The sequence below is a fragment of the Brienomyrus brachyistius genome, unplaced genomic scaffold (assembly GCF_023856365.1).
Source record: "Brienomyrus brachyistius isolate T26 unplaced genomic scaffold, BBRACH_0.4 scaffold36, whole genome shotgun sequence".
NCBI lineage: Eukaryota > Metazoa > Chordata > Actinopteri > Osteoglossiformes > Mormyridae > Brienomyrus > Brienomyrus brachyistius.
Genome location: NW_026042311.1, coordinates 3,898,487 through 3,915,441, shown reverse-complemented (window position 1 = coordinate 3,915,441; position 16,955 = coordinate 3,898,487). Strand labels below are relative to the sequence as shown.

At 41.1% G+C, this 16,955-nt stretch overlaps 2 protein-coding genes across 2 annotated transcripts in view; both read left to right on the top strand.

Annotated features, from left to right (window-relative positions):
- Positions 1-16,955, top strand: part of LOC125722005 (zinc finger CCHC domain-containing protein 3-like) — a 168,439-nt gene that overhangs the window by 72,570 nt on the left and 78,914 nt on the right. The window lies entirely within an intron of this gene.
- LOC125722030 (E3 ubiquitin/ISG15 ligase TRIM25-like) lies at positions 2,779-5,686 on the top strand. The gene is made up of 2 exons (XM_048998281.1): positions 2,779-3,467; positions 5,633-5,686. Exons 1-2 carry the CDS (start codon positions 2,877-2,879, stop codon positions 5,684-5,686), a joined length of 645 nt encoding a protein of 214 aa, XP_048854238.1. The 5' UTR covers positions 2,779-2,876.

The following is a 16,955-nucleotide window of genomic DNA, read 5'->3' as shown; positions in this document are numbered from 1 at the left end:
TCCTTGTCTTCTGCATCCTGTGCCCCTGTTCTTGTTGACCCTCCACCTGTCCGTCCTGTTTTGGGGTCTGACAGGACTGCTGTACCTGTGGTTCCTAGCTTTTCCTTTATCCGCTCCATGTCCTTAGTGATGTCCTGCAACTGCTCTTATGTCTGGTGTTGCTGTCTGTCTAGTGTTCTGTCGTCCCCTGTCTAGTCCAGAGTCCAGTCTGGTTCCATCCCTGTTGTCTAACCCCTTTGGACTTCATGGCCGGAGCGCATGGTTTTGGTGGGTTGGGGGGGGGGGGGGGGGGGTACTGTCACATTAAGCAATGCCATTCTTATCCAATATGCTTGTCCATTTATGTGTCAACGCATGTTCTGACCATCCATGCTCTCTGCCTCCCCACATTTCCAGGTGCTGCCCGGGGGGGGGGGCACCATCTCAGCTGGAGTCCTGGTTCTGTCCCATGGAGGGGTGACACTGCGAATTGGACCTGCTAACTGTGTCATCCTGGGTGCAGCCTTGAGTGTCACCCTACACAGGCCAGCGTGGAGAACAGGCTTATTGACAGACTTTAATCACACCTCACACCTGGCCTTTAGCAAGCAGCTCCACTCTTTTCTGTTCTCAGTAATATTAGTCTGCGGGGGGGGGGGTTGGGCAGCCAGTTGTCCATGGACCCCCAGAGGTCTTTTTTTCTCCTTACTTGGGGGTTTTGGTTCCTCTCCTCCGTTGTCATCTGGCTTTCTTTATTTAATATCTTTCTTTCCTTTTTCCCCTTGTGTATCACTCTCTTTAATGATGTTGTAATGTATGACTACACATCTATGTAAAGTGCCTTGGGACTATATAAAAAGGAAATTAAATGTCCCGCCTCCTCCCTGACGTGGCTCTAACAGGCCATGTTTGCTGCTTGTTGGTCTCACGTCTCGTTCCAGCCCTCGTGTTAAACACTCCCAGCTGTCTCCAGTCTCTTCCATCATTAGTCCTCCATTTGAGTGCTTCCTGGTCCTGTGTTCCCCAGTTCGATCACTGATGTTGTGCCTTACGTGTTGCCGGTTCCATAGCCTCCCATCCTGATCCCAGTAAGTCCCTGTTTGTTGTCTGAGAAACACCTGCTGCACGAGTCTTTCACCCCGGTGACCACGACACCAACCACCAGCGATGTCTGTGGAGCCCAGAAATACCAGCCTAGCTGCACTAGTGCCCAGGCAGCACCTTGACAGCAGCATGTTTGCATTGTTATATTTGCCTCACTTGTTCACCACTTTCAGCAACGGTATCTGCTATGTACTAGAACTGTAATCATATGTGAGTGAGTCTGTCTGCTTTGAAGGAGCAGAGATCCCAGCTCCTTACTGTAGGTACAGGGCACAGAAACGGGTAAATCCTGTAAGGTAACATTCTTACAGTCAGCATAGATTCCAACACAGTTCTGGAATATGAAGTTCATAGTCAGTCATCATTTTGTAGCATTAAAATGTAACTTTTAAATAAATCCTAACAGTATGTGTGATTGTGGGGGGGTGTGGGGTCTCGGGGTGTAACCTCTGTCTCTTGGCTTGTTTCCTGTCCCTCCTGCTGTATGTGTGAAGTCTGCATGTTCTTCCAATGTGGGCTTTCTCCTCCTACTTTGGAGAACATGAAACTGCGATCAGCCGATTGGGATCTCTAAGCTGCCCTTAGTGTGAGTCTGTATGTGTGAGTTTGTGCTCTGCTATAAACTAGTATCCTGTCCATTGTGTCCCCTGCCCTGTGCCACCTGGGACAGGCTCCAGGCTCCCCACCCCCCCGTACAGGATAAGCAGTAATGCAGGACGGCTCCACACAGTTCCAAAGAAATGGCGCTCCAGCTCCCTTCAGGACTTCAGACCAGCTGCTCTCACTTCACACCTCCAGGCTTGTGGGTGTGGTTTCCACTCCTGGTTCTGCATGTACAGCTTTCATATTCTCCCCGTGTTCCTGTGGGTTTCCTCAGGTTTCCTCATGCTGTTCACGATCATGCAGTTTGGTGAATTAGTGTCTCTTGATTGTCCTCAGCATGTGAGTGAGTGTTTGCCCTGTGATGGACTGGCATCCCATCCAGGGTGTCTCTGCCTTGTGCCCTGTGCTTCCTGTGATGTGTGTGTCCCATAACCCTGTACTGCAATTATTGGAATTTGTTGGATACTTTTTTGATATATGATCTTTCTGTTCCTGGGGATGGCTGAAGCTGGTCCATTAACTTTTGGCTTAAATATAAGAGTAGTGTTCAATTTTCATTATTAGAGTATGGAATTATTTTGGATGATTAAAATGATCACTCTGAACTTGACTGTCCTTCCTAACATAAATACACTCCCTGCACAAACACACAGAAAGAAAAGGAAGAGATTACATATATTTTCATGAATATTGTATATAGAATAATGTAAAAAAACAAATCTGTGCATTGACAGCACTTGTCAAAGCTTGTTCTGTCTAATCCTGACACAGTCTGTCTATAACTGCACATCCCTGCATGTTTCACCTGAAACCACATGATCCCAAACGTGATTCTAAACCGACACAGAAATTCATTCTCAGTAGATCTGCTCTCTTATACCTTTATACCTAATTTTTATCTACTGTACAAAATCAAAGAGTAGGATTATAGTTTGTTTACAGAAAAACAATGTCAGTAGCTGTTATTCTCATAAAAGATAAATAAATGTTCGCTTTGGGTACAGTTTGTATAATGTACTATTTTGTTCATAAACTGCAGCTCCACTGTTTGCCCAGTCTGCTCTTCTCAGTCTGGTCTCAGTCCAAAACCACACCTGCTGCAGTCTGAGAAGCAGGAAGTTCCTCCCACTGTCACACACAGACGACTGTGAGAGAAAACGAGACTGAATCCTATCAGTGTTCGTGGTAAAATGGCAGAAGCCAGAGTTGCAGTGGATGTAAATGAGTTAAGTTGTGCAATCTGTCTAGATCTACTAAAGGATCCAGTAACTATTCCCTGTGGACATAGTTACTGTATGAGCTGCATTAAGAGCTGCTGGGATCAGGAAGATCATGCTGGAGTTTACAGCTGCCCCCAGTGCAGACAGACCTTCATACCCAGACCTGTTCTGGGCAGAAACACCATGCTGGCTGAAGTGGTGGAGAAACTGAAGAAGACTGGACTACAAGCAGCTGCTCCTGCTGACCAGTATGCTGGACCTGGAGATGTGGAGTGTGACGTCTGTACTGGGAGAAAACACAAAGCTGTCAAGTCCTGCCTGGTGTGTCTGGCCTCCTACTGTGAAACTGACCTGCAGCTTCACAACAAACTCCACCATGCAAAACAGCACAAGCTCATTGATGCCATCGGCCATCTGAAGGACAAGGTCTGTTCCCACCATGACAAACCCCTGGAGGTCTACTGCCGTACCGACCAGCAGTGTATCTGTTATCTCTCTACGATGGATGAACACAGAGGCCATGATACAGTCTCAGCTGCTACAGGAAGGGCGGAGATACAGGTCAGGCTAATTTAAAAGAATTTCCCCTTTCTATCTAAAACAATTTCCCCAAAGGGATCAGTGAAAGTATCAATTATTGTTATTATCTAAAAGTTAATTTTAAATAAATGGATTTTGTCTTAACACTTGTTCGTGTAATTGCTACGAAACACTCAGATCAAGTCTGGTTCGGTAAAGTTGTCATGACCTACTTGTCCGGTCTTACTAGCGGGGTTACTAGCTTGTCGGATTTAAGGTAGTCTGGGCAAAATGTAAGTAAACGAATATGAAGTCCATTTAAACTGTGGTACCTTACATCCGACAAGCCAGTAACCCTTCATAGTACAGAAGAACTCACTAGAGCCACAGTACAGTAAGGCCGTGCCCGCCGAAGATGTTTGTACGGGACGCCATGACACTCAAAATAAAATAAGTATATCAAAAAATATAAATAAAATGATAAATATTTCAATAATGTATCCTTTTATTTTTAAATAATTTCATAAAATTTCATGAATTTCATAAAATTATATTTCATAATAACACTTGTCTTCTATGTATAATTTTTAAATTTTACAATTTATTGTTTCGTAATAATGTCGCGATTTTCATTAGACAATTATTATTATAAAATAATATTTTCACAATAAAGTTTAACTTTTCACATTATCGCCATGCATTTTTATACTGCATCAGGAGGTGTTTTGCAGGATTGGCACTGCAGCCACCGGATAAAACTCACACTGTTCCATTGGGACTGGTGTGGTGCTGAGGTGTCACCCACTGCACGGCTGCACTCAGGTTCTCATCCCTGAGGTGGTTCGTCGTGTGGTGGGTGCGGTAAGGCACTGTACTCAGTGTGTGCTCCTTACCTCCGTACCTTACCTTACCTTACCTTACCTTACCTTACCTTACCTACATCAACACAGTACAAATGTACATGTTATAAAGGTCTTTCGGTACTAAGATATACGTAGATTAATACTTTTCTATTCAAGGTTAAAGGGTTCAGTGTTTAAAGCATTGTGTTGGTTGCCATAGGATAATATTTTGGCTTTTAATGATAACCAGTGAAGCTCAAAATTTATGAAAATATTAACAAAGAGGTTCATTGTTTTGTCTGATATGCTGAATTATGTCTGACTTGGAACAAATGAAGTAAAAGTAGTCAGGGCTGGAGTGGGACTGAATATCTAACCAGGAATTCAAGCCCCCGGACAGCCCAATATAAAACGATATAAACAATTACACTGTTATTATATGTTTCTATTCACACATCCATTTGCTAGGCTACTGAACACACATTCTTACCTACATGCTTTAATTTTACATTATTGTAAATTTTTACCTGCACATTTCACTAATATTAATAACGTGTGGAGCAGCTTTGACATAAATAATGAAGCTTCGTCTCAGTGCCTGTCCTTCTGTCTCTTCCCCATGTGGCCAGCAGCCATCGCTGTCCATCCCCTTAAAAAGGGGTGGTGTGCTACGGGGAGAAAGCGGGACCGAACTCTTTGTGAATCCAGATCCAACCCGATGGGTCGCTGCATGAATTGTACTGAATAAAAGTATCTTTGTAATTGTAGCTGCAGTCTGGTGGTGATCTGTTCTCCTTTCACAGCCTCTGACGCTACTGTAGTTTGGGTTCATTACAATATCAGTTTGATGACTCGCATATTCCCTATAATAATAAGGTCTATATTTTCTAATTTTAAGTCATTTTTTTATGTTTATAACCTTAGCTCTGTGCAAACCATTTTGTATATAACCAACAACACAGTACAATTATGGTGGATATCTGGTTTATGACAGTAAAACAATGTAGATTTTATGTACACTGAATGTAAAATTAAAGTTAATGAAAGCAAAATTATAGAAAATAGCTGTTGTGCCTTCGTTTTACTAAAACACATGTTGGTACAATAAAACCATTAAAATGTTACAGATAAAGCATATGACCATAAGTTTAATTTCTGTACAGAAATACAGAAAAGAAATTGACCAGTTTCACTGAAGGGGTTTCTCTGTTATTTTACAAACTGTGTGTAAAAATATGTTTATGCAATGTAGTTTTGATAAAACTTTTGTCATTTAACATAAGAGGAAAAAAATAATTATGCTGTAGTCAAATTGGCTGATATAAAATGGTTTAAAACTGTGACAGATTTTGCCTTTTTTTACAGTGTATACTTCCAGTCAGAAGGTACCACACCGGCAGATACAGATGTCTGAAATAGCAAAGATAAAGGTCAGTGAATAATATCCCTCATCTCTTTTAAAACAATAGGTAAGATGCTGTTTTGATATCCTGTCTAGGGTTGGAGTGTAACAGTATTCACAGGAAAGGGGAATGGGATAAAGGGACAAACAGGGTGAGGGAACACCAGTGGACAAAGGGATATTTTTTGTATTTTCATTTTTTTTCATGTATAATACTGACACTGAACAAATAACCCGGTGCAAAAGACTTTGGGAGTGACCACAGCCAAAATAACAAACAAAATCCCCAACTATCAAGTGCGACCCACAGCTAATCTCACCTAAGTGCAAAAGAAAATAAAACCAAAAGACAAACACTCCACCTCACTCCCTAACCAAATAAACAGAATCCAACACACACTTGCAAAACAAAATAGCAGTCACTCCCTATGCAGCAATACAATCACACATGCATAACTTACACACAAGTCAAAGCAACAAGGGGGCTAGTGAAGACGTAAACCAAAGAAAACCAAGCGGGGAGACAGCAAGCCAAACTGAGGTCGCGGGGGGGACCGGAGCCTGTCCTTGGAACAACAGGCGTAGGCAGGAACCAACCCTGGGCAGGAGTCAACACTCTGCAGGGCGCAAACACTCACAACTCAGATTTGCCAATTAACCTACCCTGCGCACTTTTGGACTGTGGGAGGAAACCGGAGCCCCTGCTGGAAGTCTTTCCCCATTCACCAGATTATATTGCCAGAAGACTGAAAATTAGATATCAAATACTAGAGTGACATAAAAACAAAAAACAAGTTTGCTTGTAATGAGACGCAAAACAGAAGATTATCTCTTTTTATATTTTGAGAAAACATTTTAACATTTATCCAACCGGTCAAATGGTTTAATACTTCATACAGCAGCATTTCTAAACTCATTCCTCAGCCCACCAGACAGCTCCACGTTTTTGCTCTGTCCCAGATCCCTGCATGCATGAACCAAACAGTCACCTTTTACTGCTGTGCTGAGAGCTTGGACAGAGCAAAACTGTGGATCTTTGCAGTGGGGTCCAAGGACTGGGTTGAGAAACCCTGGCATAGAGGAGACTGCAGTGAGAGCCAAGAAAAAAAGAGATTAGAGAGGAAGGTAAAATGCTTCCATTAGCATGGCAAATAAGCTGCAAGTATAGACCCTGTGCTTCCATTACAAACAAAAAGCCTGTATGACCCTCCTAAACACACAAGTCAGATTAACTTAACCAGGGGAAATAAGCATAAAACTTGGCAAAGACTAGACTATGAAAAGGGAAGGTGAACATCATACTTACACGAACTTCTGCTAAAGCAAATGGCTACTTTAAAAAATTAATAATCCAAAAATAAATCAATAAAAATTAAGAAAAACACAATCATGCTTTGAACTAATACTGCAGTCAGTCCTAAATGGTCCCATGACATTCTTTTCGTCACGACGCACACTCGGTACATACTGGTTAAAAACCATTTATAATCCTTCATGTACCAGTCTATGATGGAGCACCCCAACCTGTGCCGCCCATCCAACATGGCAGATTTCTGCCCCCTGGCCCCGGAGACTAGCAGACTAACCTCAGGAAACAGGGAACCAGGGGGACATGGGCCGCTGACTGGATGGGCGACTCCAGAATGAGGTGAAGCAGAAGGTAGACTCCACAGCAGAGGACCGAGGAATGTAGACCAAAACCAGGGAACCTGAAGTGGCAAGAACACAAACCAGGACAGACATATAAAACCAAAGCAAACGCATCAGTGGCACAGCCCACCAGCTTGTGAAAGATGGCTACCTGGCATCATGAATCCCTTAATCAAAAACCTTTGTGATGGCAACTTTGCCACCCAGGACTGATCCCTTCTAAAGACCTCAAGTTTCAATGCAAGGTTTCTGAAATGTTTTGAAACATTAGTCCATGTGACTGCTGTGGTATTGTTCCAGGCAGGGAAAACAACTTAGGAGAAAATTTCCGTGCATGTTGGGTGTTTGTGGTACTGTTGGGCTGAGGGGGTAATTGAGTGACTATTAACCTTTGAAATCCAATTATATTATTTAAACAGGTTAGTAGTTAGACAGTGTGATTTAGATGAGGATAAGGATGTTTTATTTTCATTACAAAACGTGTTCTACATGAAGGGAACAAATGAGGCACTCAGATCCGGTGTATTAGCAATAATAAAATAGAAATAAAATCGAAAGAACAATACAATGAATAATATGGTAACAATTAAAATTAAATATAATAAAGACATTAAGATAGATTCCATTAGGAGAATTTAACCATGGATGTAAAGTGAGCAGGTGTGAGTGTAGCAGAGATTACTGAGGTCTGTGTGTAATAAAGTATATGTGACACTGGCTGAGGAAGCAGCAACGTGTGTGTATGCAAAGTCACAGTAATAACCTGCAGCACTGAAGGATCTATTGCAGCGAAGCCCTGACATGTAACACTGGTGATGAATAGCAGTGTTAGATATAGGTATAGTGAGGTACTTATAATTATAGTAGGTGTAGGATCAAGGCCTGGATTAGATTTAGTTAGAAACATACAGGGCAAATCTAGATAACACATACACACACAGATTACATATAAATATAAATTTAGGGGCAGTGTGTAGCTCAGTGTGCTAAGCCTGTGATCAGAAAATAGCCCACTTTAGCCCAGCCTGGGCACATCTGTGGGTCCTTCAGCAAGGCCCCCAGCTCCCTGGGTGCCACTATGACTGGCTGCCCGTCACGGCCAGCTCACTCTGAGCAAGTTGGGGGAGGCAAAACGAAAATATCTTGATTGGGATCAATAAAAAGTATTAATTCTTATCCTACGGTCTGAGCATTCGGTCAATCCAAGTACAGAGAGTGGTAATGTGGACAATGCTGCTTGCATTTCCGGCCCAGCAAGGCCTGCTGCTGCTCCACAGCTATATATATATATTCAGCACTGACCTTTTTCCATTCAGTGGTTGTTAAAAAACTTTGTGTAGCCTAGTAATGGTGTAGTGCAATATTCTTTGGTTTGTAATATGAGGGATTAAATAATATCTTCCAAGTGACATACAGGCCCTCCACATTTTCAGTGAAAGGAGACCAGACAGCATGAAAGCTCTTCCTACATTTGCCTCTGCTGTATCTCAGATTTTCAATAGGTAACATAGAAAACACATCTTTAACCTATTGTCTGAAGGCAGGGGGTCTGGAGGACTTCCACTGCGTGAGAGTTTTTCTTCCACCCAGCAGAGAGGAGAAGGCTGTGGCTCTGGCCTGTGAGGCGGTGTATTGTTTTTCTGCGGGGAGATGTGAGCATCGGGTGAGACTCGACTCAAATGCAGCCGCTTTGAGACAGACGTGGACTTTAAGGAAACACAGACTACACATGGAACAGCAATGACTGAGCTGGGGAACGCAGTGAGGGCAGACATATTTATACACAGCACACTAATCAGCGACAAAACAGGTGTACAGGGTTAGGATGGAGAACTATAATGGGATACAGGAGAATTAGGAGGGTTACAAAGGGCCAGCAGCGACCTCTGCTGGCATGAGTGGGAGGAGACATGAAAAAATAAGAGATTACAGATCATGACAGGAGCACCAAGCACAGCAACAGTGGGGTCATGCTCAATTATCACACCACATATATGAGAAAACATTATGAAAATCTGTTCCTAAAATTGTTCAAACATCAGCATGAACGAAACATACGACTGGTTGTATCTAGGCTACACTGGCACTGACAGCAGAGTGTAACAAATTACCAGCTACGACACATATCTGATGATTCAGAAGAAAGACAAGTTGAAGAAACAAAGTGGTTAATTGACTATTGTATAATAATCAAATCACTTCATAATCATGTAATACATAATATGTCACGATGGGAAGAGGGACAATCCAAGGGCAGCCTTGTGGGTTTTATTGCTGAACCAAAAGACATGAATAGAACCCAAGAGGAGGAGGAGAGCGCAAATAGGAGGGAGGGAGGAAGGAATAAGCAGGAGGAGTCGGGGAGAACCTACTAACACGGGGAGCAGAGAGGGGTCCTCCTCCTTTTTGAGTAAAACTAATTGCTTGTGACATGGTAAGAGGCAACTTCTTTCTTGAGAGAATTTCTTTGAAGGGCAAGACAACCAAAGCTGTAAATCTAACAGGAAAAAATAGCCTTTGTAGAATTCTATGTGAAGACCCTCTGGGCCAGGCGCCCTGCCGCTCTGCATTGTTTTCTTTGCATGTACAACTTTGTACTCCATAATTTTAATATTTTATCACGAAGCCTGAAGAGCAATATGAACTATATCATGCTTTAAGTAAATTGTCTCATCCATTATTAGATTTAAACACAGTCATAATCCACAGCAAACTGCACTTACAGCCTTCATCCTGCTCTTCAGTCTCTGACGTGCTGCATCTAAATGGGGACTCGTCAAAAAGCCAAGTGGAGCTGTCATGAATGAAGGCCTTGTTCAAGCTTCCCCTGCCTGACAACAGGTTAGTCTCTCATTTGACTAAAGCATATTTAACTTCTACAGAACTTTGCAGGCTCATCTAGGATGGAGAATTTCTGCTGCTGAGCGCCTTAGAAAGATTCTCAGAGGGAGATATGAGTCCTAGGTGCCTGCTGAGTACATATTCAAGACAGAGTTAGGACCGACTCCAAAAATTCTGCACTGTTGGGGGAAAAATTTGTATTTTACTGAAAATTTCATTTCTAATAGATGGAATCTGATTTACCTTAGACTTGGTAAGGAGTCATGTGGATAAATTTCAGAACAACAGACGGCCTGTGGGCTGGGGGGGACAGGCAGGTTGGCAGGTGGGGGCACGCGGAATGCTCCTGGGGGTGTGGTGGGTGTGCTTATATGATTTACAGGAGCCGAGGCTAAGAGAGGCACTAAACTGCACAAACATCCTCATATACGAAGTTTTACATGAAAAGGGGCGATGGGCTTGTTGGCGCTATAATTCTTAGCACTCTGACTTGCTCTCTGGGGCTTTGGGTTTGTGAGACAATATGAGAAGGGCAGGTGCCCTTTGGCGTGGAATTTCTCCGATTTGTGTTTTTCCTTCTTCCTCTTTTTGTTTTCTTCAAGTGCCAACAAGAGAAATTAATATGACAATGCCAAAGCATCTGTAATTGCAACAATTTTCTGGAAGAAGGGGTGTGTTTTTTGACATAAATGCAGGGCTGCCAATATTTTTGGCCATGACTGTAATAGTTATTTGTGATTTGTAATCATTATTTAATTTTATCGATCCATCTACCTACCTACACTAAAAAATGTACAGTTGGATGTAATTAATTTTAAGACAAATGGTTACATGAAATTACTATCCAAGAACATTTTATTTTGTAATTCAAATTTTTCTTATTTTTCAAACCAAAAAGTTACAGCACTCACATATAATACACTTCAGCCATTCACATTTATAAAACAATATGACCAATCACTAGTTCAACCTCCCAGCCATTTATCCTTCAAAAACATGGCCCTAGAAACGTTCCCACATTTTCATCATATCTTGTTTCCCATTTAGTCTGTCCAACATCTTTTCATATGAAGCTGCCTTAATCATCTCATCGGTCCATTCCTTTATATTGGGGATTGTTGAGGACTTCAAATGCCTTAATATTACCCTCATGGCAGTTATGAGTCCCACCATCACAGCCTTAAACTGTTTATTATTCACCTTTGGCAATTCCACTCTATCTCCTAGCAGACAGAGTCGGGTTTGCGGGGTAAAGTAAAGCCTAGCCATTTGTCCAGGAGACCAAGAACTCTACCCCAAAATGGATATACCTGAGAGCACTGCCACAGCATGTGTAAATAAGCCCCCACCTGCCTTCTAAAATTCCAACACTGATCAGTATTAATGTCACGGGAGATACGCTGCGATCGCGGGCAGAGCGGCGATCGAACGGGCAGGAAGCAGGCGGACAGGCAGAAGTCGGGGTAAACCAGGGATTTAATAACAAGACCGGGGATCTCACGCAAACAAACATCAGGAACATCAATGACAGACAAGGCAAACAGGTAAGACCAGGACTTAAATAAGACAGGACCAAGCAAAGTAAATGGACAAAGCTGGAGACGATCAGGGAAGCACACGTGGGTAATCAGGGGGCGTGGCACACACGAGGAGCGGACGGAGCGGGCGTCACAATTAATTAGTCCAGTTCTATTTAGTCTAACTAGTGTCCAGTACTATCTGTGTATAATTTTATACACTGAATAAATTTACCTTTTACTTCCCTATATTTCCCCACTCTAGAAAGTATTCTTGACCATTCATCTTCTCTATTTTAACACTCGTGACTCAATGCCTCAGTTGCAAAAACTTCCAAAAACTCCCTCCTCCTTCTACATCATACTTACTCTTTACGTCTGATTATGACATAAACATCCCATTTCCGAATAAATCCCAAAGAGTTTTCACCCCTTTGGGTTGCTATTGTTTCCATACTTTTTCCTATTTGTATTTCAGGATTGTGCCAAATTGAGGAATATGGCTGCATGTAATGTGATACTTTAAGCTTCTTATGTATTTTGATCCATACATTCCTCAAAAAAGATATTATCGGGTTTGTGTTTCTTATATTGTCCCCCCATTGTCACAGAATGTGCAGAGGTTGAAATAGTGAAGTCAAATCGCTCTCGATAGCTATCCAGTCCACATCAGAATTCACATTCTTCCAGTGATAGTAGAGTTTGGCTATTACAAAGGACATGCTATATAATCTAACATCTGGCAATCCTAGACCTCCCTTGTCTCTGGGCAAAGTAATTTTAATCCTAGGTTTTTTCTTTCCCAACAAAAATCTTTTACTATACTCTCGTACTGCTTAAATATCCTTTGCGGAATATTAAATGGAAGCATCATAGAGAGATAATTAACTTGAGGCACCACAACCATTTTAGTAACATTAACTTTCCCCCCATAAGGATAATTTCAATGCTTTCCATTTGTCCATATTAAGTTTAATTTTGTTCAATGAGGGTTCAAAATTCAGAATTATTATTTTGTCAATATATAAACTCAACAGATTTAAATTTCATGTTTATAGTTCAATTTTATGTTATATAAACAAAATAATTTTTAATACAGTGCATTTTTTTATTAATTCAACAGCACCCATGTTCAATCCACTTAAGTTTGGAAGGTGTATTGGAAGGTAACGCAGATATTTCTTAAGTGGGCATCCAGAGATATCGTCCCCCCCTCCAAGCACCCCTTTTCTCCACTAGTTGTGTATGGAGCTCAACAGGAGGAATGGAGAGGTAGAGAAAGGGGTTAGTCTCACACATAATGTAATGCAAAATAAAGAGTAAATACAAGTGCCATGAAGCAGAATTGAGCTCCAGCAGGCCTCGACTTACAGTAAAGGAATTGTAAGGCAGACATGCTAACAAAACAGCTTTACATTCCCAATTCCAAACCATTAATGGGCAACCTTAGAGTGACGACGGCTAAAAAAAACCTTAGCTATAAGTAGGAATGAAACATTGTGAAAAGCCAAGACTCCACGTGAACATGTTCTCCCCTTGCAGAGTCAGATCACGCATTTGAAGTGTTCCCAGGTGTTTGTGTGTTTTAGGTTCCTGTTAGTGAGGGGTCCTTTGCCGTTCTGTCTGACATCCAACAGAAAGTCCACTGTGTCTCTGCAACTTAAGCTGAGTCAGTGTAAGTGTGTGGCTCAGTAGCTCACGTATTTGGGCTTGTAATCCAAAGTTTGCTGGTTTAAATCCAGCTTCAGATGGGTAACTGTATGTTTATGGGCCATTGAGTTATGAAAAATAATCAATGTAGTGAATCACTATATTCTCAAATTACTTCTTGTACTTTTACGAGCAACACCGTTTATTAAACAAACAAATATGCATTGGCAGAATGAAGAATTAAAAATGAAAATAAACTATCATTTAAGAAACTGTGGAAAACTGAATTTACAATATTTGTAAATTGAAGGAAGAGTCCATTAACGTAACGGAAAATGTGCTGGTAATTTTCTGCCAGTACATTTTCCATTTTTTGGTGGATTTTTTTTTTTACAGTGTATGATACGCTTGAATTCACTGAGCTCAAGTGTATGTGAAAATTAATATATTTACATCTAGTATATTTCATGGCTTCACTGTATTTCCCACTGCAATGATCAGTTTCATCTAACTGGTGATGTTAAAGGCAGAGCTGAAATTTAGTTTAGTCATGACCTCAAAATTTAATTGAGTAGGTATTCTGTACAACCAGACGGAACTGCTGGTTGGGCTGGTCATCACCTGCATTTTCTAAGTGAGGTCTAAATGTAAAGTTTCAAATTGCACAATATATATTAATCTGTTTTTAATGTTTTTACAAAATATTTTTTATGTGTTTGCATCTTATATTTTGTATAATGTGCTTGTACATTTGATTCTTCCTTGATTTCGGTGTAATGAAGTGTAACTAGTGAAAAAGAGAGAAGCTTTTGGGAAGCATTATTGAACTTATTGTCCAGAGTCACTTGGGTGACAATTAAGGTCAATATAAATCACCCATTACCCACTGTAATCCTTTGTATTCCCCCCGCACACTCTGTTAACAAAATAAGAGGGTTGAAGTCAAATCAGGTTAAAAATGTAAATTTGATCCTCCGCCTATCGCGGAAGATGTGTTCCAGACCCATCAGCGATAGGTGAAAATCCACGATACAGAAAGACCATATAAATTATTTTTTAAGTTTAAGCCTTAAAATACCCCTCCCACATGCTTTAAACACATGTAAACTCATTAAAACAACACATATATCTGTTTGTCGGGCTAAGGATATGAGTAACATAATAATAATAATAATAATAAAAATAAAATAATAATATGTAATATATACATACACACACACAACTTTCTCTTTATATATGTAATGGAATATATAAAAATAAAAACATATATGGCTCTTACACATTCTTTTCATCCTTCTTCATGTAGCGTACTGTTGATTCATTCAAGCCATAATGGCGAACGCCGTCCGCATAACGCTTTCCTTCCCGAAGCACATCCAGAAGTTTTACCTTCTCCTGAATGGTCAACGTCTTCCATCGTAGGGCTTAGAACAAAATGAAAACAATCGGACCACAAACAATGTACGGGATACGCAGAGAATTGTGAGGCGTCGGAGGAAAATCCGCGATATAGTGGGGGAATCGCTGTAATGTGAAATCTGCCAATCCTGGTTTTCAGCACCATGGACAGAAACCTGTCGTTTATAGGGACCTATTATGCCCATTTTCACTGTTCATAATTGGATTTTTATCTTCTGCTAGAATAGATTCACCCTTTTAATAGGTGATATCCTAGAATCCAATATATTATTGCAGGGCTATTTTCATTTGATGTTAACCAAATGTGATATATTTATTTTTACTTTTGATATCTCGTCCTTTTCCCCTTATCTGATAAAAGCCGCTGTCCGCTGAGACAAGCTGGTGTGTTTTTACTGCTCATTGAAAAGTGGGTGGTGCGGACATTGTGTATTACATCACACTCTGAGACAGTCACTGATTGGTGGGCTCTGAGGGGGCGGTGTGACCTGAAAATCATCCATCAATCAACCCAGGATGGGGGCCCAGCCCATCGCAGAGCACACTCACACACCATTCACTCACACATTCTCTCCTACGGGAAATTTGGCAAGTCCAATTAGCCTCAGCATGTCTTTGGAATGTGGGGGGAAACCGAAGTACCCAGAGGAAACCCCACGACGACATGGGGAGAACATGCAAACTCAGCACACATGTGACCCATGCCGAGACTCGAACCTGGAACCCAGAGGTGTGAGGCAACAGTGCTAACCACTGTACCGCTCCTGAAAATCATGAACTATTTGAAGTATTTAAGTATGAAGTATTTTTGAAATCTTTATATAATTTTTATATTTATTAAATCAAAACATTGGGCAGTATACATGCTATAGCTACTTATTAATGAATAAGCAATATAATAAGATTCAATTTTGCTTTCACTACTTAAAGCGCCAGAACAACGTATTTGAAAAATTCAACAGCAATATCTCTTACCAGAAATCAGGAACAGGTTAAGAAAATCCACAGACTTCGTCGCGAGCAGTTTAATATACGAACTATTTCCTTCTAGCCGACTCCACACACCAATAATATCACTGCGCAGCAGATATCGCCAGGGAGCTCGCGCTTGTGTCTAATGCGAAGTGATACGAGTAGTGTACTTCGATAGAAGCCCGACATTTCTACGGCTGATATTTCCAAACCTGAACAACTCCCAGCAGAACTTTGATGGATAGATAGCATTAAGGCCCCTCTAAAATATCTTTTTATAGTTTTGGGGTGAACCTCCCATTTAAACGAAGTACATCGTGGTGCTCATGAATTTGAAAGCCTAGATGCCTCACCTCGCTTTTCCACAACGTGTCAGCAGCGCCACCATCTTGGAGCGATAATTAGACATAAACAAGCAACATGTCAGGGTGTAGATGGAAAGATCTTTTAGCCATAACTTCTTTACTAATTAACGCATTTATATCTTACAATTATGTAGAATAAATAAACAAGCCCACCACTACTGCCCCCCCAAATTTATGTAGTACTGCTCATAGTATTCTCAACAAAAACTAATCATGCTAGTATCCCGTCAGTATCACAGGATAGTAAACATGTTATGTATCTTATTTGACCGTACCGCAGATTTTTTTACCTGTGAAATGTGGTTCCCTGTTTTCTAGTTTTAACATTCCTCATGTTGTTGCAGTTTCGAAAATAGTCGGTTCACTAAGTCATATCTATGAATCCTCTATTTCACAATTACCGCGCCAACATCGCGTATCGGCATACAGGGTTTCGAATCTATGGCGGTGCTGCCTACGCTACTACCAGTCACATGACACAGGAGCTACCGAATACCCGCCAATCGGGAGCCGGCTAGATCAACCACGCCCACCCGTCACATAGAGAAGAGTGAGGCGAAAAAAGCGAATCAGTTTAAAAATGTCACCATCAACGCAGTGTTCAGTAGTCTGAAGATATTTTACTTTAAGCAAGGCACAAAATAAAGTTGTAGTATTTGTAATAAAATTTGAAGATTAGCCATCCCCAAGGAGCTGACAAGAAAGCCAGGTACAGGTTTAGTCCTCCTTAATCAGCTTGTCGGTTACTAAATGTCGGCAAATAAGCTTGCCTTTTTCTGTGATTTTTTTTTCAGTTAAATTGACACTTAACGAAGTAATCTGAGACCTGAGATATAACATTGGCAACGATGGTCATTTTTACAATCATAGAT